General features: G+C 42.2%; 1 protein-coding gene across 10 annotated transcripts in view; it reads left to right on the forward strand.

The window, feature by feature from the left end:
• Positions 1–487: 487 nt before the first annotated feature.
• Positions 488–23,666, forward strand: part of FGGY (FGGY carbohydrate kinase domain containing) — a 390,193-nt gene continuing 367,014 nt past the window's right edge. For 6 of the 10 annotated variants that reach the window (XM_036026177.1, XM_036026183.1, XM_036026184.1 and 3 more), the window contains exon 1: positions 22,620–22,834. In XM_036026177.1, the coding sequence (XP_035882070.1) occupies positions 22,634–22,834 (201 nt within the window). In that variant the 5' untranslated portion in view covers positions 22,620–22,633. Of the gene's footprint in view, positions 612–698; positions 830–14,299; positions 14,452–17,153; positions 17,310–22,619; positions 22,835–23,666 lie in introns of those variants that run through there. The other 4 variants (XM_028513518.2, XM_036026185.1, XM_036026179.1 and 1 more) reach the window with 4 other exon arrangements.

Genomic DNA, 23,666 nt, shown 5'->3' on the forward strand with positions numbered 1-23,666 from the left:
TGAACTGGTGACCCTTTGGTTCCAGCCTGCACTCAATCCACTGAAATGACACCAGCCAGGGCTGCTTTGTAGATTTAAAGACAGTGATACCATTTCAGAGGGTTGGCTGCAGGATGAGTAAATTAATGTAAAGTATCAGGAACAAGACCTGGCACAAAGTAAGCATTCAACAAACATTTTTATCACTTTTTCACATCCGCCCACAACAGTCCTGGTATTCAGTAAATGGTGAAGTAGTTATAAATGTGTTTGCGTAGGAGAGCACCGAGAAACGAGACCCCAGAGTCGGAAATTCTCAGCTGCAGCAGACAAAGCCCCTTGCGTGCCTTTCAAACTACAGCGACTCTAGAGCCTCCCAAGCGAAGTCGTGCTCTGCACCACCTACTAGAGGGACCCGACCCAAGGCGGGGGCGAACTGGCAAGGGCCAATCCTGGGCCGCGTTCAAAGGACCAATCCCAGCGTATTTTACAGGGGCCGCGGCCGGCCAGGCGGGGTCTGGTGCAGGGCGGGGCCTCAGCCGCAGCCTAGGACCGCCCAGTCCCATTGCGGTGCGGCTACGCTCGGCAACCTGCAGAGCCCGCTAACTGAAATGTAATTTCAGATTGGACAAGTAAGTGATCCTCCTCTCATTCCCACGTGTGCACCAGGGGATTTTGCAGACGCAGGGCACGCACGTTAGCCAATCGGAGAGCACACCCGGCCGAAGCCTGCCTCCCTTTTTCTGCGGTCACCGCCTCCTCTTCCTGTTCCTGGTCTGGCTGATTAAGTCTCATTCCAGCCGGGCCTTGGTTCCCGAGACGTTGTTGAGTTCCCAGTGTCCTCTCTTGGGTGAGGCATCCGGTCACCCTACGGGAGGGTCGGCCTTTACTGCATCCCCAAGGCTGCTTATTAGATGTCTGGAATCCGAGGTCCTTGCTATCACTGTCCAGTTAACTGTGTTCATTTCCCCTCTCCTCCACCTTCCCGCATTTTAGGACATTTTCCCAGGCATTTTTTTAGCCTTTGAATTGAAATCTGGCTACCTTAGGTACTTTGAGGCCCGTGCTGCTTGTATCTATAAACGCTTTCAGCAGCTTGTGAGTTTGAGGTGCAGTTTCGTTTAGATGGTATAATGCTGTTTGGTTACAGTTATTCTGGGTAGGAAAGCCCTGGGAGGGAATCTTCCCATTTTTGTTAAGTTTCCTTCTTTTAAGGGATCGACACGATGCAAAACGATGAATTTCCTTAATCATTGGCTATTTCTCACTAAACCACTTCTGTTTTAACTAATTTTGTCCCTAAATTAAATTATCAGTCATTAACCAAGAAATGAAGGAGCCATCATTGGTTAATTTTTAAAATGGGAGTTCAGGAAGGAGGACTCGATTATGCATTTGAATTGCAAATCTCTTAGTATGTGGCTGCTATTTAGATGATAGTTTTGCTTGCTTTTCCTTACATTCCCATAAACCACCATGTGTATATCCTGATTTTTTACTTTTGAAGTTGCCACCTAGTTTTTCCAGGCATATCCCTTGCCTCTTAGTCTTCTGGAAGTCTCCTGTTAATGAGGTCCCCTGCTTGGCTCTTGGCGTGAGGGCCACCGCCTGGCTCAGAGGGACCAGCTGAGGAGAACCTCCTAGTGAGAGTCCAGAGGATTGCTATTAAGGATGATTGGAGGAAATAGACCAGAGAGGGTGAGAAGGGCCTGGAAACTGATTCGAGCGGTAGAAAGGTTGGGAGCCTCCATGGCTGGATTTGGATGTCAAAACATGTGTATTGGGAGAAGGGAATAACCCCAAGCGTGATCTGTGTCTTTTTAGATTAAATGAAGTTTACTGGGAGGACACTGAGCCTTCTTTCAAGCAGTGTTAATCTTTGCTGTGGGCCATATCTTTTCCTAGAATCTGGTTACTTTTTCCTAACCTTTCACTTATTTCAAATCACAGGCAATTTCCAGCTGGTTTTGAAAACAATTTGAGGTCATAGATCTTGCCCTTAAACTCCCAGCCAGAGTGGGGGAACCACCCTGCTTCCCATGGGATTTGATATAATTATTTTCTCAGAATGTACTGTAGAGATCAGTTAACCCCTCTCTTGCCCATATTTTTATAAGGTGGGATATAGAATCAACCCAGGTGGTATAAGGGGAGGTCATCTAACCAATGTTTCACTTCGTTCATTTGTTCACTAACCTTGTGGCACGTGTGAGCCCTGACACTGTGGTAGACTCTGGGAAAGTAAAGACAAGACAGTCTGCTTGAAAGCTTTCACCTAATCTGCTTCTATCTAGTTTGATGAGGGAGATTATATGATAGTGAGATTGGTGCTGTGGCAAGCTATGCAGAAGATGCCCGGGGGTAAGAAAGGGGAAATGGCCCTATGTGGGGCTTTGGGGAAAACTTCCTAGCGGAAATAATAACCACACTGAGTTATGGCAGCCTCTGTGTGAGTGGGCTGGGGAAAGACAAAGGGGCAAGGATTTGTGTTTATTTGATTTGGGAAGAGCATGTGCAAAACTATATTGCACATTGATTAGTATGGCTCATCAGGAAAGGGTGAAGTAACAATCACCAGAAAGGAGGCTGGGTGGGTGAGTCACATTAAGAGAATATGAAATGTATCTCTCCTGTTTCAGAAAGTTAATTCTGGCTGCAGGGTGAAGGCTGGAGAGAGGCTATTATACAGGTGAAAAATGGTTAGGATAATAGTTACGAAATGGAGAGAGACTGGGAGAATAGGATGGTCAGGAATTATTCACTGATTGACTGTAGGGGATGAAGAAAGAACATGGCAGTCATGATACCATAGGGGAAAGAGGGCATTCTTAACTGGGGTATTTTTAAACAGCTTTATTGACATACAATAAACTACACATTTAAAGTGTCTAATTTGAGAACTTTTGATGTAAGTATATACCCATGAAACCATCATCATAGTCAAGATGAAGAATATTTCTAATAACCTCCAAAGATTTCTTTTGCCTCTTGGTGAGCTCTCCCTCCCTAGTACCACCCCTCTCCCCAAGCACCCAGTGATCTACTTTCTTCACCATAGATGAACATTTTTTAGGATTTTGTCTGTGGGGTCATATAATGTATATCTTGTGTGGTGGCTTTTAGTTAATCATCTTGAGATTCATCCATGTTATATGTACGTACATGGTTCATTCCATTTTTTCACTGAATAGTATTTCATTGTGTTATTATATTATACTTTGTTTATCCATTTACCTGTTGGTAGACATTGGGATTATTTGTTGCTTTTTGGCTACTGCAGGTAAAGCTGCTATGACTGTATACACAGACATATGCTTTCATTTGTCTTGTTAAATACCTGGAAGTAGAATAGCTAGTTCATGTGTGAGATATATGTTTAACTTTTTAAGAAACAGTCACCTGTGTTTCGAAGTGTTTATGCCATTTTACCTTCTCCTCAGCCATGTGTGAAACTCCCAGTTGCTCCAGCACTCTGTATCCTCACGTTTTAATTTTAGCCGTTCTAATGTGGAGTCCTGTCTCGTGGTTTTAATGTGTATTTCCCTAATGACTAATAATTTCAAGCTTCTTATATATTCTCGTTATAAGTACTTTGTCACATTGGAGTCTTCATTTTCTTAACTGTCTTTTGAAAAGCAGAGTTGTTAATTTTGATAAGGTCTAGTTTATCAATTTGTAAGTTTGATGATGTCTATTTTATCAGTTTATTCTTTTATGGATGATGGTTTTGGTGCTGTATTTATGACATTATGCCTAGCCTGAATCTCAAATATTTTCTCCTATTTTTTCAAGCTTTATTCTTTTTCAGTTTTACATTAAATCCATGATTCATTTTAAGTTAATCTGTAGCACCAGATGTGGAACAGCTTGCTTGCTTATTTATTTATCTATCTATCTATCTATCTATTTATTTATTTTGCATATCAGTTCCAGTGTCATTTGCTGAAAAGCCTATCCTTTCTGGATTAAACTGTCTTTGCACCTTTGATCAAAATAGATTTGCCATGTATATATGTGGGCCTATTTCTGGTTGTTTTATTCACTTCTGTGGAGATTTTTGTCTATTTTAATGCAAATATCACAAAGTCTTGATGAGTATAGTTTTATAAGTACTAAAGTCAAGTAATATAAGTCCTTCAACCTTGTTTTAAAGTTGTGGTTATGGTGGTTTATTATATTTACACATTAATTTTACAGTCATTTTGTCAATTTCAAAATAAAGGTCTGTTTAGATTTCAATTGGACTTTTATTAAATCTATACATTAATTTTGAGAGGAAATTGACATGTTAAATATTGACTCTTCCGACATAGACACAGTGTATCTCTTGATTTATTTAGGGCTTCCTTAATGTCAGCTACATTTGGTAGCTTTCAGTAGACAAGTCTTGCACGTGTTTGTCAGATTATCTGTAGGTATTTTACCTATTTTTTCATGTAAATGATATCATCTGTTAAAATTTCACTTTCTACTGGCTGGCGTAGCTCAGTGGATTGAGCGCGGGCTGCAAACCAAAGTGTCGCAGATTAGATTCCCAGTCAGGACACATGCCTGGGTTGCAGGCCATGACCCCCAGCAACCACACATTGATGTTTCTCTCTCTCTATCTCCCTCCCTCCCCTCTCCAAAAATAAATAAATAAAATCTTTTAAAAAAATTTTACTTTCTAGTTATTTGTCGCTAGATGTGTGTTGATCACATATCCTATCATCTTGCTAAACTACTTACTAGTTCTCTTAGCTTTTTCGTAGATGGTATCATATTTTCTGTGTGGGTAATCATGTTCTCTGTAAATAAGGACAGTTTTACTTCTTGCTCTCAGTGAGGATGCCTTGTATTTTTTTTTCTTGCTATAGTGCACTGGTTAGAAGCATTATTATTGGGCTTGCCAAAAAGTCTGTTTAGTTTTTCTGCAAAATAAAAGACACATTTTTTATTTTGACCAATAACTTTATTGATTTTGATATTTTGAGTGTGTTAGTTATCTCCTGCTATTGGCTTCTAGTGGGTGCCAGGAGTGCTGCTAAACATCTTCCATGCATGAGACGGTCCCCAGCAAAGAATTATTCGGCCAAAATGTCAGTAACACCAGGAAACTCTGCAAATAACTTTTGACGTGTTTGATCAGTCTCAGCACCTTTTTTCTTTTGCATTGCAGTTGTGTTTTTATTTTTCTTGAAATAATAAAGCATAATGTGCCAAAAATGTACATTTTCTTCCATCTTCAGTATTAAAATGGCTGCATAAAAATTCACCAATTTTTATGTTTTTTTAAAAATGTGCAGCTGATATGACAGCTGTCACAAAACAATCTAACAAAATTGTTTTGAATGAAGTTAGAGACAACTAAGCACTACTAGAGCCATTGTACTGAAAAAACTAAACAAACTTTTTGGCCAACCCAATATCGTCATTTATTTATTTATTTATTTACACATATTAAACTGACAGTGTATTCATGAGATAAATCCCATTGGGTCAGGATCTATTATCCTTGGTAATAGATCTACTGGTAAAATTTTAAGAATTTTTGCATCTCTGCTAATAATGGATATTGATCTATAGTTTTCCTTGTATTGTCTTCTTAAGTGTTGATTATCAAGGTAATTCTGGTCTCATAGAAGGAGTTGGGAGGCATTTCCTCCTCTTCAATTTTTTGGAAACATTTGTGTAGAATTAATTTATTTCTTCTTTATATGTTTTGTAGAATTTACCAGTGAAGCCATCTGAGCCTGGAATAGTTTTGTTCTGGGGAAGGGGAAAGTCAGTTGTTTTAATGATATAGGACTATTCAGATTATGCTTCTCCTTGAATGAGGCTTGATAGTTTGTGTGTGTTAAGGTATTTGTACATATCATCTAAGTTGCTCAAAGTATTCCCCTATTATCATTTTAATATCTGTAGACTCTGTTGTGATTTCATCTCCCTCATTTCTAATGTTGGTTATTTATGATTTTTTTCTTTATTTTCCTGATAATTCTGTCCAGACATGTATCAATTTTATTGATCTCAAAGAATGAGCTTTTGGTTTCATTTATTTTCTCTATTGTTTTTGTTTTTTAATTTATTGGTTTTTGCTCTGAAATTTATTATTTCCTTTCTTCCACCTCCTTTGGTTTCTTTTACTCTTTCTAGTTTCTTATGGTGGGTGATGATGCCATGTGTTAGAGACTTCTATCTTAATATAGGCATTTGCTATAATAAATTTCGAAGTACTGCTTCAGCTCATTCCTACCACTTTTGCTATTTTTTATTTTGTAAAAATATTTTTAGGTTTTTACAAAATTTTTGATCCATGGGTTATATAGAAGTTTGTTGTTCAGTTTCCAAATATTTGAGGACTTTCCACACATCTTTTTCCACATATCTGTTATTGATTTATAATTTAATTCCATGTGGTCACAGAACGTACTTCCTATGACTTGAATCCTTTTAACTTTTTGAGACTGTTTTATGGCCCAGAATGTGGTCTGTCTCAATAAATGTTCCAAGTGCACTTGAATGTGTTTTCCTCTCTTATTAGTTAGAGTGCTTTTTATAAATACATGCCTATAAGGTCAACTTTATTGACTGCTACTTATTCCATCAATAATTGAGAGGGGGTATTGAAATCTCTCATGATAATTGTGGCTATATGCACTTCTCCTTGAAGTTCTATCAGATTTGGTTTTATGTATCTGATATACTGTTATTAGGTGCATTTTAGTATTTAGGGTGATTAGGTTTTCTTGGTGAATCATCCCCTTTAGTATTTCATAATTTCTGATAATATTATTTGCTCTGAAACCTACTTAGTCATTTTTCCTGGTAATATTTGTGCGCTAAAATGTACTTACTATGGTAATAACATAGCTGCTCCAGCTTTCTTTTGATTGCTGTTTTATGTTATATCTCTTTCCTCCTTTTACTTTTTAACCTATTTGTATCCTTGTATTGAAAGTGAGTTTCTTATAGGCAGCCTATAGTTAGATTGGATAACAAGGCGAGGCCTGACAATTCCTGCCTTTTCTTTGGGTGTTTAGATGATATTTAATGTAATTATTTATATGATACGGTTAAATATACCATCTTGCTTCCCCCCCCTCCCCGGCTTTTTGTCCCATCTGTTCTTTGGTCTCTTTCCCTTTTTCTGCCTTCTTTTGGGTTCATTTTCAAAAAAAAATTTCATTTTTCTTTTGTGTTGGTTAATTAGGTATAACTAGTTTTTGGTATCATTTTAGTGGTTGCTTTGTGGTTTATAGTATATACATCTTTAATTTATCACAGTCTATGCTTGAGTGGAATTATAGCACTTCACATAGGCTTCATTTAAGAACTGTACAACAATAGATTTATAATTCTTACATCCTGGCCTTTGTGCTTCTGTTGCTGTATGTTACACATTTTATTTCTACTTATGTTTAAACCCTGTGATGCATACTTATTTTAGTTTTAATCAGTCAATTATCTTTTTAAGACAGATAATTTTTAGAAATTCTTTCATGCGCTCACAATGTTACCCTTGCACTCTTCATTACATTTTGTAGACCCAGGTTTCTATGGGGCATTTTCCTCTCTTCCTCTTACTGTGCAGTTCTGCTCTGGATGAACTTTTTAATCTTTTGTCTGGAAAAAATCTTTATTTTAGCTTCAACTTTGAAAGATTTGTTTTTTTCTCACAGTAAATAATTTTAGATATAAAGTTCTTTCTTTCAGTAGTTCAAAGACCTTTTTCCTCTGTCTCCTAGCTTGCATTGTTTTCATTTTTTTTCTTTTGTGAATAATGTCCCTCCCCGTGTATCTCCCCCGGGTGCTTTTAAGATTTTGTCTTTGTTATTGCTTTTGAACGATTTGATTATGATGTTTCTTGGTTTAGCTTAGTTTTCTTTATATTCCTTGATTCTTGTGAATCTGTGGGTTTAGAGTTTCACCATCTGGAAAATTATGCCCATTATGTCTTCAAATATTTCTTCTGACACCTTCTTTCTCTCCTTTAGAGATTCACAGTTCATATATATTAGGACACAAAGTTTTTCCATAGCTCACTGATGCTGTTTATTTTTTTAATCTTTTTTTCTCTTCCTTATATTTTGGATAGTTTCTATTACTACGTCTTGAATGTCATTCATCTTTTTTTCTCTGTTGTCTAATCCCATAGTCAGTTTTTCATACCAGATATTCTAGGTTTCATTTCTAGATTTTTGACTTGAGTCTTTTTAAATATTTTCTGCCTGAACTCAGTGCAGTCTTTTCTCTAGCTTTTTGATCACACGAAATCCAGTTGTGATAGCTGTTTTTAATAGCAATGTCTACTAATTCTAACACATGTGTCCATTGATTGTAGGCCACTAATTCTAGGCCAGTGTCCATTGATTTTTCTCATTTTTGTTAGTCTTTTCTTGCTTTGCATGTCTGGTGATTTTTGATTGAAGACCAGATGTTGTGTATTTTACCTTGTTTGGTACTAGATATTTTGTATTTCTGTAAGTATACTGGAGTATAAGTTATCTGGAAACAATTTGACCCTTTTGATTCTTGTTTTAAGCTTTGTTAGGTGGGACTGGAGTTAATTCTTCTTCACTACTGAGGTAAAAAAACAAATAAACCCAAAATCCTTGCATTCTTTACCCATTGCCCTGGGAATTATGAGGTTTTCAGTCTGGGTGTTGTAAATAGGCACTATTCATGGTCCTTTGTGAAGTCCACTGATTGTTCGAATATACTTTGGGGGTATTTCTGGCTCAGAGAGTTTCCTCACATGTATACAGTGATTGGCAGTCTTGGTAATACTTGAGGGAGTACTCTTTGCAGATCTCAGGTATTCTCCCATTGTACACCTTGCTCCTCTGTTGTACTCTGCCTCAGGTAATGTAGCCTCCTTGTTCTCCATAGATTGCTACTCTGTCTCTTCAACCCAGGGATACTGAGGGTCTTGGGTTGGGTCCCAGGCATTGAGCTTGAACAGCAGTTTCAGAATACCTCTCCACCCCACCCCCAATCTCTCTGGGATCACTGTGCTTTGCTGCCTGATTTCCTGAGACAGATACTGGCTAGCAGTATCCATCCCTGCTGTGGATGTTGGTCCTGGGATGATATACTATTACCCAAAAGGAAGCCCCAGGTTCGTTATGTTCACCGCCTATAGGAAAGATGTCTCTCAATGCTAGAGATTTGTGAAAAGGAAAGGAAATGTTTATTTGATGTTATATAAACTTAAAGTAGTGACCTAATGTCTTCATCAAAATCCTCAAGTCCCTTAAAACACTCACAAACATACACAGTCCTTCCTTCCTTCTTTGCCCATTCTGAGGTACTCTATCTCAGGAAAAGAAATAGAAGTCCTTGGCTCAGGCAGCCCCCGGTTCTTCCCAGTAATCCATCTTGGCTGGGAGACCTTCCTCGGTTCTCAGCACCCTCAGCTGTGTCGCCAGGATCTCTGCTAAAGCCGGGTGGTGGTTCCCCCTACTAATGCTGTGGGGGTCCCCACTCTGGCAAAGGCTCGTGGTCCTCTCTCCTCCAGGGCCACGGGAGTCCTCACTCAGCCAAAACCGCATGGTTCTCTCTTCAGTGGCTTCTGTGTCTGGGTTTAAATCCCTGTGGCCAATCTTCCTCTGCAGCCCCATTCCAACTCCTCCCACAATTGGCCTCACATGCCAGAACTCATATCCTTCCAGCTTTAATGGGCTGCCATCATGAGTCTGGGCAGGTGTGGCCCCATGTTATGAAGCCAGTCATCTCCAAGCTCCCAACTTGGAGCTGCAACTTGGGGGACCTGCCCCCCAGCTACGTCCCCGTGGGGAAGTCACCTCTATTCCCCCTGGCCCAGAGCATGGCCACAGCTATTCAGCATATATAAGCAACCAGCCAAAGGCCATAGGTATGTCAAATGACCATGCCATGGATTAGCTGCAAAGCTGTTGCTGTACAAAACAGCCCTGCATGTTCTTGCTCCATGTGTCCCTTCCCCCAACTCACACCCATGGGGGAAGGGGCGAAGACATCCCAAAATTTCCTGGACACCCTAAGTTCTGGACCCCATTTCAATTGCCCATTTGGGGTCCCCCCTCTTGGCTGCACCCTGTAACATGGATGCTCGTCAAAACACGAGAAAAACATACACAGGGACAACCAAGTCCTGTGGGGAAATAGGTACGAAACAGCCACTCTCTCTGGTGGAGAGCGCCTTGGCCACCCTCCCTAGGGGAGAGCGTCTCGTTCTCCCACCCAAGCAGGCTTTTATTAAACATACTGATCCAGTTTCTGAGTTACTGTCTGACCAGGAAGATGAAACAAGTAGTTAACTTTGAAAGGGACTTTATCATTTAAAAAGACTACAGGACCTAAAAGCCTAGTTTTGTTTCCTGACTGTGCCTTCATATTCTAATTAAACAGCATCCTCAGCAAGTAGATCTCACAGGATCTTTCATATTCTATGTCTCAGGCCTGATTACCCCGGGGGTCTGCCGACTCTGTTCTGGACTGCACCGCCCCTGCTATTTCCACAGGCCTGAGTCAGGCAGAGGAGACAAAGGCAGCCGGGAGACTTGGATTTCTCATAACTAAGAACAAGGACTCAAGCTTTGATAAAGCCGAGGGGGCAGGGGTTGATGTTGATCACCCCTTCATTTCCACAGCCCCCCAAGTCCTTCCCTGAGGCCTCCACGTGGTCATGCCTGTCTTAGGCGATTCCCCCTGTGGGAAATCTTATCCATCATTGGCTAACTGATCAAGCATTGGAGGCCAGGCACAGAGCAGACAGTGTTCATGCCAGGGAAATAAGTTTTGTCTCCTTAGTGTCTCCTGCTTCTGAGGCCTTTTTACTCAGCCTTAGCTACAGGTGGTTACAGTTTTCCTGGGACCAGGCAGGGTGGACCTCAACAATTTCCAATGTCCTAAGAACCTTTAAATTGCTATTTGAGTTTGTTTTTAAAGTTGTTTTAGGTGGTGGTGGGGGGGGTTAGGAATAAATATGGTTCCTGTTACTACATCTTAGCTTAAAGTGGAAGTCTTCAACTGGAGTTTTTAAAGAAAATGTAAAGAAAGGACTACTTGAGGATGTGAGGAAGGGATTTTGAGGTAACTGGGCACCAGTAATAGTGGGATCTGTTTTGCCACTTGCAGTCTGGAAAAGACACAGTGAAGGAAGTTTATCAGAAGGAAACATAAGACACCCTCATATTAGGATAATTTTCAATAAAGAAACTATTTAGAAAGATGGGGACAGCCTAAATCACTGTAGCTAGTGACAACAGGTTTGTTATATTCCTATGCTTAACAGGGCAAGGGGAGGAATGGTTACGGACCAAAAGGGAGAAGTCATGTGAAGAAGGCTGCCTTGAGAGGGCCTGTTAACCTTAGTTCGAGAGGTACAGCAGACTCAAGGCCACTCCACAGGAAGCAAGTCCCAACCTCACTCCCTTTGCTCCTTTGAGGCTTCTGCTAATGCTTGCCATTGGCCAAAGTCAATCAGAAGACATGATTAGAGAGCCTTGGAGATCCAGACTATCGTCCACAGGACACAGAGAGCATCAGAGAAGGATCAAGGATGGATATGTGGTAGAGGAAGGGGCAAACGGAGAATAACCTGTGCAGAGAGTCACTGATAACCTCTGATTTTCTGGCTATCGTAGCAGTGTGGCTGGTGGTGCCAATCACTGAGCTAGAAGAGAAGGAATAATAATACGTTTCAGGAAAAGAAGAGTTGACATGCAAGGGAGACATGATGAGAATTCCTTCTCAGACTAGGCATGTTTCCCCCTGGAGGCTCCCGTAATCCCCTCTTTATCATCTTAAATTGTTTAGAACATCTTTATCATCCGAGATGACAAATGAAGCAGAGTTCATGTGGGAGGTACATATACGATGATTTATGTGTGGGGTGCGTTTAGGGAGAGTGGGGAAATCAGGTAGAAATCATTGAGCCTAAATGTATTACCAGTCCCTTGGCCATCTGGATTTGGGGCTGAGCAACAATGAAATCTGTTCTCAGATAGGGCTGAGAACAGAGTAGCTGGAATTCTGCTGAACTGGCCATGGGGTGGAGAGGTTAAGAAAGGACTCAGTAACTGATTGGATATGGGGAATGAAAGTTGAGAAGACAAAGTCTGTAAAGTCACGAATGATTTGGGCAGAGTAAGTCCAATGTAATTTACCAGATTTTTTGTTTGTAGAATTATGTTGCTAAAGGAGGCTATTGTTAACATGTTTAATGGTCGTCCTGTGACGTAGTGGAAGGAGCAGAGGATTGCAGTCCCAGTCTGCTTTTCATTGGCTCTGGGAGGTTGGGCAAGTGACCTGCCTACACAGTTACCACCTCAGTTACCACAGCTGTAAGTGGCGGACCCCTCTGTGGTTGTTGGGGGATTAGTGAGGACATCTACCAAGTCACTAGTGCCATGCCTGCTGGCACAGAGTAAATGCTCATGAGAAATTTATTGATCCAAGGTGAGGAGTGGCTCAAAATAGAAGTACACTTAGGAAACATTGGATTCATGTGAAAATACATATTGAGGAAACAGAGGTAATAATACTAAATTTCTAATGATCTGTTAAGGGAGGAATAGGGTATTGGAGGGGGCCTACCATCAAAGACAGTTTCCCCCATCAAAGACAGTTTCTGAAGACACCGTAGCTCCCTTTCCCTTTTCTTCTGAACAGACTATTCTGATGTTAGTGTATAGGTTAGATATGGGGCTGGGTGGGCACTGGTTTGCCCCACCACCTGTTGTATCTGAGGGCCTCCAGGAAGGTAGAAAAGGCCTTCTGTGTGCTTATCTGTGCTATCAGCCCAAACCTGCTGCCTCTCCACACAGTATCGTGTGAAAACATGGGTATCTCAAGATTCTTCTTGTTAAATATGTCAAGTGCCCATTATCCCCCTTCCTATCTTGTTATTTTTTAAAAAAGCAATGGCATGGAGGAACAATAGTTTTAGGAACTGAAAATGTACAGCATAGAGGAGAGAAGACTCAGTAGGAGGTTGTGAGAATCATCTTCAAACATTTAAAGGGGCAGCTCACCCAAAAGGGATTAGATGGTTTGGATGATCCCATGGTACGAAAACAAGGACTAGAGGGTGGGAGCCATACAAGGCAGAGTCTAACTCATTACAAAGACGAACTTTGTGATTACAGTAATAGCTGCTTATGGGAATATTCAAACAACACGGGAAAGTTAAAAATCGCCCTCCCCAATCCCTCTGCATCACTTTTCTGGGCAGGTATTTGTGTGTTCTTCCTGAAATCTGGTATGTTGGGTCTTTATACGGCTCAGTGGTTCTCAAACTTTCACATTTTCAGGACCTGCTGGAGGGCGTCCTACAGGACCCTGAGCTGCACTCCCAGCATGTCTGAATCAACAGATCTGAGCAGGAGCCTGAGAATTTGCATTTCTGACAGTTAGTTGCCTTGTTGTCCTGATGCTGTCTTTCTGAGACCACACTTTGAGAACCACTGATACTCTGTCCTCTTTTAAGAAATAACATATATGGGGTCGAAGAACTTGCTTTTACCCAGTAGTATTAGCATTTTTCTTTAGCTCCCTCTCATTGTTTGTAACAGCTATTGTCCCCTATTTGTCCCCTATTAATAAACACTTAAATTATTTCCAGGGTTTTATGAGTGTGCTCTTGCCTTTACAAAAAATGTTGTAATGGGCTTTCTTTGTGTATATTTCTTAGGTGAGACGGTCTATACATTCTTAGAAGTTAAGCTGTTAAGTAAAAGTGTAGATTTTAAAAGTGGATAAATATTGATAAGTTTGTTCTAAAGAAGATTCAGCCAATTACTGTCCACTAAAAGTGTATGAAACTGCCTGTTTCCCCATACTCTTGCCAGAAGTACTACCAACAATTTTAACAATTTTACCAATTTATTGTAAAATTGTGTCTCAATATTGTTTTGATTTGTATTTCCTACATTGTTTGTGAGGGAAAAGGTTCATTTGTATTTATCACATTTCTTTTTCTGTGAATAGCAGGTTTTTTATTCTTTGCATCATAGGGAGCAGTATGAATAAAGGTGCCAAACCTTTATTTGAGGGGTTCCCAGTAGTTTTGTAGAGTTGAAGTATCAGAGGGTTTTGATCAGGGAGGGAGGGAGGAAGAGAGGGTTAGAGATGCAGGCAGGGCCAGAGCTTTGAGGTCCTTATGGGCCGAATGAAGAGTGTGAGCTTCATTTTGGGCAGACACAGCATTGGTGGTGGTTAAGCTTAAACTGTAGCACTTGGTAATTTTGACAGAGAATGTTTGTGGCATGGTGGACTATCCAGTTCTCCAGTCTAATGTTTAACCTTCTAATAACTCATTCTTTAGGCCTCTCACCTTAACGGTGTTTGGCCATGCTTCATAAACAGGTAAACACAAGATAGGCCAAAACCTCAGCCAGCCTCTGGCGGGCCTTGCCTTTGAGGAAGGAGTTTCACAGGACTGTGTGGGGAGTGGATTTTGTTGCTCTTCCTAATACTGCCGAGCCCTTCCTGACAGCAGTCATTAAGGTCGGTGGCTTTTTCTGTTCTTCTAATTTGAGTGGCTTTCTGGGAAAAGCTGTGGATTTCAGCCAGTGTGCTAATGTTAACGGCATTACTTTGAAGTTCTGGTTAGTTCTGTAGAGAAACATTGCATAGTTAACTCTATCAGCAAATCAACAGCAGCCCCTTGGAGAAGAAAATGACAAGAGGCAAGGAAAAGACATATACAGGGTGGGGCAAAAGTAAGTTTATAGTTGTTCATATGGAAAATAATACAAAAATTAATAAATAATAATACGAGGATAAACTTTCACATACAACTGTCCCATGCTGTCTATTTACATTAATCAGAATTCAAAGAAAGGTCAGGGACTCATGTTTCTAAAAGAAGAGTCCGTGTAATACTAAATCACTGTTTGCTTATAATTTTCCCTGTTATGGGCTTAGCTTTGTACTTGGCACATTGGGGTTGAAATATAATAACTGTGCGTTTAGAATCAGGCCAGCAGCCCTCGCTCTCTTTGTGCCTGTGGGGCCATTTTTCTGCTCCCAGGGTCCTGGCACAAGAGTGCCACCATCACATTCCACCTTCGGCTTTTAGTGAACTCAGGGTTTGTGAGAGACTGACTCAGACAAAGGGCTCGCTCTCCATCTTCCCTCTGGCCTTCACACTTGTGCCTTGGGAGGGGAGCCCTCAGTCAAGGAGGGGGATTGTCTTAGGGGAGGAGCACAGTGCTTTACACAGAAGAGGGGTTTGCTGATACTGCTTCTCAAACTCTCCATGAACAGAGGGTCCTCAGAGGCCTTTTATTTTTAAAGGTATTTGACTGTTTTACACATTAACAATTTTCCCTTCCCTCGCAACCCAGAAATTCCCCTGTTACTACATTACAGTGCACTGTGCTTATCTGTAGGGACAGTGAAGCAGGGGGCAGAATATTCTCAGTTAATACCAGTGTTTCTCCCGGTAGCATTTGTAGTGATATAAGGTAGTCTGTATTAATCAGGGCACAGAGAGGGCATTCACAGTGACTGAGCGACTGCGAAGGTTTCACAGGATAAACACACTGGGAAGGATATTCTAAGTGTGTTCAGGAGGGAGGCAGCTCGGTTAGTGTGAGAACCCAAGTCATTTGAGGGTTAGTAGCAAGAGTCCTGCCCTGACTCCGACAGACCTGAATTTGAATATGGCCTCCTTTCTCTTCGGGCTTTGTCACTGTCAATTAGGTATCAGTCCTCTTGGAACTTCAGTGTCCCCACCTGTCCACGGGAGAAACAGCACACAGCACCTATTTTGTAAATCTGGCTTCCCCTCTCCCTTTCTCTGCAAGGAGGATACCTAGGTATGGAGTTATAAAGGGCTTGGAACACAGTATAATGAGTAAGAAGGGTTTTTTATTTACTTTTTTTGGTTGGGGGGGCCATAGGGATTGAAAAGAAGAGGAGAGAATAAGCAGGATTTTCTACAAGAAGACAGGGGAGATTCAGAGTTTACTTTGCTTTCAGGTGGTGTTTGCTGTTGGACTTTGGGGTTGTTATTTGAGAAGTCAGATTTCCTACCCGTGATTTCTTTAGGACCTGTACTGTGCATTTGGCCTTAGCATGGTGGGATTTTGTATTTTCGTGGTGTCGCCTTGTAGTTCTTAGAGGGTGATGGTGTTTGGCCACCATCCAGGACTGGCTCTGTTTTGATCCTTGTAGCTGTCACATTGTGAGGCAGCTATGGGGATTTGGTGAGTGCTGACTTTTTTGCCTTTTGGAATCCAACTTTGAATTCAGAAGGAGAGCCAACCTTTCTATTGTCTGATTTCACACCATATGCCTTCTTCAATTGTCTTGTGTTTATCTTTAAATATGGGCTCAGTGAGAGCATAAAGATTTCAACATCCTGAAAAATACTGAGTTTCTGATTGTGTGGTTGGGAATGTGGTGGAAACAGTACATCGGCTCATCCTATACCAGCCATCATGTCTGCATCTGTGGAGAAAGGTAGACTTGGAAAAGGCTGCTTGGCCCCAAGAGTATGGCCAGGGTCCTGGTGGTAACCTGAAGCCACCACTGCAATTTTGCTAGGTGCACTAGGTTTCACTTGTAATACATAAACTAAGAATAACTCACGGCATCACCATTTGATTTTCAAAAATCAAACTCTTACATAATATGATCATCAATTCTTTGAAATCAGAGAGTGTATATTTTTTAACTTCCTCTTCCTAGTGTCCTGGCACAAAGAAAGCACTTAATATGTGTTTTGTTTGCTGGAATTTGAGCTGTTAGATATAGTGAGAACACTGATGTATGGAGAATGCATGTTAAGAGATTTCAGGTGTCCAGAAGTGATTTGGTGGTGGCAGGAAAGGTTGGCACATAATTCTAATCCTAATAATTGCTACCATTTACTGAGCATGTACCATACATCAGGCACTGTAGTAGGGTTTTCAGTTATATAATCTCAGTTAACCTTTTAGGGAATACAGTGACATGATAGCCTTTCACTTTAAGGGAAAAAGCACCTGTCAGCATGTGTATTATTGATAAAGCCAACAAGAGAGCCAAATGACCCCTTTCTTTCCATCGTGAGCTTTCTCACCATCTCAGAGCATGTGAGATTTGTTTAAAGTGGTATTTAGTTCCTTGTGTTAAGAAGATTGAAGTGGACAACATACACATTGCTTATCTGTTTTTTCCCAAACTTACCAACCCTGATTTTAATATAACTAAATTAAGTTGTGAAGGACTCATGTACATGAGCTCCCAGGAAAGTCCAAAGATCAAAGTTGAAAGAGGATATTGAGCTCCCTCCCAGATCCCTGGGGCACTCTCTCTGTGGACACGGCCACCAGATTTATCCCGGAGTAGTGGCCCTTTAAGGAAGAGGACCAAAGGTAAGCTCATCATCTCCAGAGGCTTATAGTCTTAGGAAACAATATTATTACTATTAAGTTATTTAGGGGGAAAGAAGGAGGAAAAAATACGAGAACAATCCCTCAATGATTGGTTTTCAACACAGCCTTTGTAGCATTGACCCCCTTCTTAGAATTGCTGAGACACTTTCGTAGAGAACAGACTCCCATGTCCAGCTCCCTCTTTCCTTGTTTCACACTGCAGTCGAGCAGCCTGCACGTTTGTGGAAGACTCAGCTGTGAAGTCTGTGGTTTCCTGTGGCACATTTCTAATAATATTTATACAGGCTCTTATTTAATGACCCATATAAATATTTATCATAAGAGCCATCTTTTGATGATGAATAAGGGCTAAACATCAGTGCCGTCCATGCTGGGGACTTGAACAGGAGGCTTTTCTGCCCTTGAAGCATCTAGTGGGCTGAGAAGTGAGGGATGGCCCAGGACCTGTGTGTGGCGCAGCTTGAGCATCTCTGTGGTATTTTTCTTTCTTCCAGCACCCCCTGTCCTGTTTTCTCTCTGCCTGACCATCCTCCCTAGGCCCTATCAGTTTTTCTTTTTAGAGTATTCATCTTTGCCTGAAAACAATGAGGTGAAACCACTCCTAAGTCATGCTTTGGAAAGCCTCACCGATTCAGCTGCAAATCCCAGCTCCCCTGCTTCTGCCTGCACTCTGTGACCTTCAACAGTGTTATCACTGAGAACCTCAGTCTCCTTTACTGGGAAATGGGCTCATGCTGGTTACCTCATATGGTTGTTAGAAGAATTAAATGAAATCATGTGGGTGGTTTGCAGAACAGAGCTTAATTAATGCCAGTTGTTGCTGCATTTGTTGTTGATACTGTTATTGAAGAAGTGACCAAAGGATTCAGCTTTCAGTTTTTGGTTGGCATCGTGGAAAGAGCCCTAAGACTTGCTGTAAGTGGTGGCTGGGGTTCAACTATGGGTGCTGCTGTTTATTGTTTGTGTGACTTGTGGCAAGTGTCCCCATCCTACTGAGGTGTAAAGTGGGGATACATTTACCAACTTCATTGGGTTTTAATCAGAAGAGGTTAACACATTGAAAGTGCCAGACACACAGCAGGATCCTAATCCTTTAAGAAAAAAAACAAACTAGAAAAGGGAAAAATGTTTTCCATCCTGCAGTGACTTCATTTTTCTAGCCTAAGAGGCACTGCAATATAGTTTGGAGCCCAGGGTGCAGCAGACAGCACTTATGACCTGGGAACAAAGGGCACAGAGGGGGAAGGCAAGGAAACCCTCTGGTGGAGTTTTTCTGACTCACTGGGTTGAATTTCAGGGAGCCTGCCCAAGGGCTTGAACTTTTCTGCTTCTCTGCTTTCAGGGTCAGGGTCTGGAAACAATCAAAAGAGATCACTTAAAAACTATAATAATGGAAAACGTGGTGAACCTGAAATATTTAATTAGGATCTATTTCTTAGAAAAACATGAACTAAGAGGTGTATGTGAGGCATGCTGGGAAGGTATGATGCCCTTGTTCCTCTGGGTTTGCTTTTCCTGACCAGCTCCTTGGTAATAGGGTCTAGAAATGGGTGGTTTGCTGGAGAGAAGCAGCATGGTGTTGGGGAAGGGTCCATCTCTGAAGGTGGACACCTGAGTTCTGAGTTGGCCTGTCTCAGACAAAGTAGGCAGGGTCACCCATCAGAGCCCTTGGCCAATAGACATTTAATACATGGAGGGGTATAGGCAGGGTAGACTTCTGAGAAAACTGTTAGGGACTATGGAGCCAAAGGGAATTGGGTCTCTCTCAGCTCTTATTACTTATTAGTTACATGACATACTGGAGTAATTTACCTTCCCTGTCTAGGACTCATTTTCCTCATCAGGTTATCTTCAAGGGTTAATGTGAGAATTTAAAGCTGTAATCCAAACAGGCTGCCTAGTGGTGCATCAGATCTACAGTAAACATGGTACCTTTGATTTTTTCCCCTAAGAATAGGTGTTAAAGGTACCACTGAGTCTGACTTGTCCATTTCCTGCTTTGTACCAGGCGCTGGGCTGGTGCTAGGGATGCAGCAGTGATCCCCGCAGCAGTGGAGTTAACTGTTTAATAGTGAAGCTCCACTCTCCATGTGAGGGGGGGGCTCCCTGAAGGGCGGGCTCTTTCCTGTTTAGCAAAGAGATAGATCCAAACCCAAGAACCAAGGTAAGCCTTGGATCAGCTGCAGAGTGGATATCTGCCTATTTGGATTTTACTGGAAATCAGTCAGGCTGTCTGGATGGTGGGTGGTAAGATGGTGTGCTGCCTGCAGAGGAAGAGTGTCAAAAGGGAGGAACCCAGGCAGGAGGAGCTGGGCCCTCCCCAGGGTGGGGGTGAGGGTTAGGGGACACTTTCTCTTATCATTGGGGCTGGCAAGAGTGGAGAGAAGTCTGGATGCTGGCTAACCAGGTCTGTGTAATATGCCAGAATGTGTATATTGATTCTTTGTTTTCTATTTAATTCCTTTTTTCTCCCTGAGGCGCTTAGAGTAGTCTTGGAATGTTCTAGGTAAGGGTAAAGAGTTGTTGATATGCTAAGATTGGTGTTAAGGAGCAGCATCCCTGGGGCCCTTCACAGTGGAGACAGTGGGAAGCTAAGAGAAGGAAGCCCAAGGAAAGCAAGATGTATGTGTGGGATCAGTGGGGAGGTGGAACCTCTAGCTTGGTCGGAATTTCCTCCTGTTTGAAGACAAAGAAACTGAGGAAGCTGTGAACCAAGGCATTGTTCTGTCTTGTCCATCGTTGTATCCTGAGCTCTGAGCAGTGTGCCTGGCACAGTCTGCATTTCTTCAAATCTCAGATGTCATTCATTGCAAGATGCATCATTATTTCTTATACCACTAAGAAAGAAAGAAAGGGCCACCAATTAATTGTATGGTGCCATGGATAATCAAATGTACTCTGATTTTGGAGAAGCTAAATGGGAAAAAAATGAGTGTCATAGAATTAATAAAATGTGGTTATAAGCCTCCAATAAATATTTTTAATTGGATAAATGAAGCATCAGAGATCAGAATCAAGACAAAACACCAGTGCATTTAAATACAATTTAGGAATGCACACTATATTAAAACATGAACCTGTTAATCCTTATTTTCTATTGATTCACTGATTTAGGTATTCATTTGGAAAACATTTTTTGGAAACTGATTATGTACCAGAAACTGTGCTAGGAGCTGGAGATGCAGAAATTAATAGTTCCTTTTTTTCAGATTCAAGCAAATAAGGGAGAGAGACAAAGAAACAAAAAATTGCAATTTTGAATGGCAAGTTTTCACAGAAAGTAGGGACACGGTGCCCTCGTGACACCAAGGGTTAGAGAAAGGCAAGGAAGTCTTCCCTGAAGAGGTTGTGGTTGACCTGGATCTTAAAGTGTGAGTCCGTGGTCACCAGACTGAGAAGAGAGGAAGGAACTAGAAAGGGAGAGAGCAAGTCTGAAGTGATGGGGCAGCCAGGAAGCCGTGGGGTGCACTTGGGAACCTGCGAGGAGTATGAGGATAGCTGGAGCTGGGTATGAGAATGGCCAGGACAGGGTTGGATGCGGCTGGACAGCAGGTGGAGAGAAGCTGCTGGAGGCCTGAGGTGTCATGCTGAGGACCTCAGGCTGTATGTCAGCCCTAAGCCAGAGGTTTTCAGTCTTCCTGAGTCCTGAGGGGAGGGCCGCCAGAGGGACTGCTGGGGGGAAGGGTGGAGGGTGGGGCCAGCTGGTCTTTGCTTCCAAGGGAGCAGCTCTGCTTCCATCTGTTCATTTAAGTTTCCTGAGTAATGACTTGAAGACAAGTGATCACTGTTGAATGAATGAAGGAATGTGTGAGGTGAGAACTGGTGCTGCTGGTCCTGTGGAGCCCCCCTGGGTTGTCAGCAAGGGAGAGAGGAGGAGAAAGCAGTAGGCTGGAGCCGGAGCGTTGTTCTGTGCGGCTCAGAGGACGATAGCCAGTGTTCGTACTCCGGCGTCCCCGTTTTCCTCTCCACCTGCCAGTGAGCCAGCAAGCCAGAGGGGGCAGGCACCGCTGGGAAATCATTGTGATGAAGTCAGAAGCAGTCACTTTTAATGAAGCTGTTTTTGTCTGGAATACACATCCAGGAAGCAGGGTTGAACATCTGCTGGCTGACTTGTTTTAGCGTCCCCCAGTGTGACTTCGCCTGGGAAACGTTACCTTCTGAAGTGGAAGGGCGCAGAGTACTGCTGCTGTGGCTGAAACTGGTCCCTCCGCGCTAAGACCACCCCGAGCTCACCTGGGGAGCTGTAGCATGTTTACCAGCGTGGTTGTCTTGGGGGCTTCTTTGTATTCTTTGAAAGCCTGATCTGCAATGTGAAAGCCTCTGTGAGATTTCCATGTCCTGTGGGCTGAGCTGACCAAAGAGACTTAGAATGGCAATGAAGGCCAAGGAATTCCTGAGTGTTCTCTGGTCAGCTTTCCTTGTAACTCACAAGGGATCTGTAAGGAAAACAGATTCTCTAACAAATTCCTGATCCTGCCTCCCCTGAGGCTCCTTCCCAATTCCCAGTCTCTTCATTATGGGGCTGCAGCAGATTTGCCTCCCCTCCAAACCTGCACTGCCGGGAGCTCACAGGTGGGATGGCGGGGCTGGGCTGCCCCTGGCAGAATCCCAGAACTTCTCAGAGACCCATTTTCTCCCCAGTATAATGTGCATTGTCTTAATAATGTGCATTTATGGTTCTTAAGCATGTGAACCTAACATTAAGAGAAGAGTTATGTACCTCTTAAAGTCTCACCTCGATCACCTGTAACACAGAGATTTAAATATACTCATCTTGGGGAGTCCTAGTGAAGAGTAATAGAAGGGAGGTTTGTGCTTCTCACAGGGCTTAGCACATAATAGGAGCTCAGTAAATTATGCGAATGAATGATTGACTGAGTGATGAAGTTCCTCTTCAGTATCATGACCACTGTCCTTGTTTTTACAAATTCAATAAAAATAAGTGCATATCTATAACCTCCAGATTCTCAATTCTCCTATAACCCTTTATTTACCTTTATAGCACTTTTCACTTGATATTACAACTTTGTTTAAATAATTACACAGTTTATAAATGCTTAATGTCTGACTCCCTTCCAAGGATGGGAATTTCGTGTCTGAGGCCATGCCTGTCTTGTTCAGCCACCACCGAGCTCATGCCTATTAGCACTCATCATTTTTATTGGATGAATAAATAATAGAAGGTCACAAGTTAGCTGCACCCCTTTTATTTCCACTTTCAAGAGGTCTTGTGCCTGTCTTTGCAGACCCGCTTGTCCTCCATGTGGTTTTTGCCTTTGACCACTGCAGGTGAAGGGAACGCCATGCCCGGTGGAGATCAGGAACCAGGGCGCTATTACGTGGGTGTGGATGTTGGGACAGGCAGCGTCCGTGCGGCTCTGGTGGACCAGAGGGGCATCCTTTTGGCCTTCGCAGACCAGCCAATTAACAAGTGGGAGCCTCAGTTCAACCATCACGAGCAGTCCTCTGAGGACATCTGGGCCGCATGCTGTGTGGTCACAAAGGTAAGGCAGCAACTGTGGTGCTCCATCCTTGTACGCGCTTCCTTGCCCCTGCCTGCTGAGTGTGTGTCATGTGTCCACCTGGTGCCAGGGACAGTGTTGGCTGGCCTTCTGGAGCTGACAGTCTGAAAGTGATGGAGGCCAGTAGACAGCTGAACTGTGACACAAATGGTGGTGGGAGCGAAGTGACTATCGCTGGAGCTGAGGAAAGGGTTAACCCTGAGGGGCTCAGGGTTGACATGGGTCAGAGGATGCAGAACGTGCAGACACAGGATGGTCAGGTGTGACCCACTGTGGGAGACGTCACTGACAGTTCTAACTAACATCTACCTTCAAGTGTGCCCTATGTGGAATAAAACATGTTAACATGTATCATGTAGCTGAATCTTCACAATAGCCCTATACAAGTAAGCACCATTACCATTTTGTTGAGGAAGAAACAGAGGCACAGAACTTTTAGGTAGCTTATCAAATTCATGTAGTCATTATTGGAATGGCCAAAAAATCCATTATGTTTTTTTTTCTCTGATGGCTGTAGTAGAGCTTAGTTGTCTTTAACTTCATTTGAAACAATTTTGTTAGATTGTATTGTGACAGCTGTCATGTCAGTGCATGTTTTTAAAAAAGTGTCAAAATTGGTGAATTTTTGGGCAGCCATTTTAATAATGAAGATAGAATATACACATTTTCAGTGTGTTATGCTTTATTATTTCAAGCAAGGTAAAAATGCAACTGAAATGCAAATAAAGAGATGTGCAGTATATGCAGAAGGTGCTGTGACTGATTGAACACGTCAGAAGTGGTTTGTGAAGTTTCTTGATACTATTGACATTTT

This window comes from Phyllostomus discolor, chromosome 5 (assembly GCF_004126475.2).
Source record: "Phyllostomus discolor isolate MPI-MPIP mPhyDis1 chromosome 5, mPhyDis1.pri.v3, whole genome shotgun sequence".
Lineage (NCBI taxonomy): Eukaryota > Metazoa > Chordata > Mammalia > Chiroptera > Phyllostomidae > Phyllostomus > Phyllostomus discolor.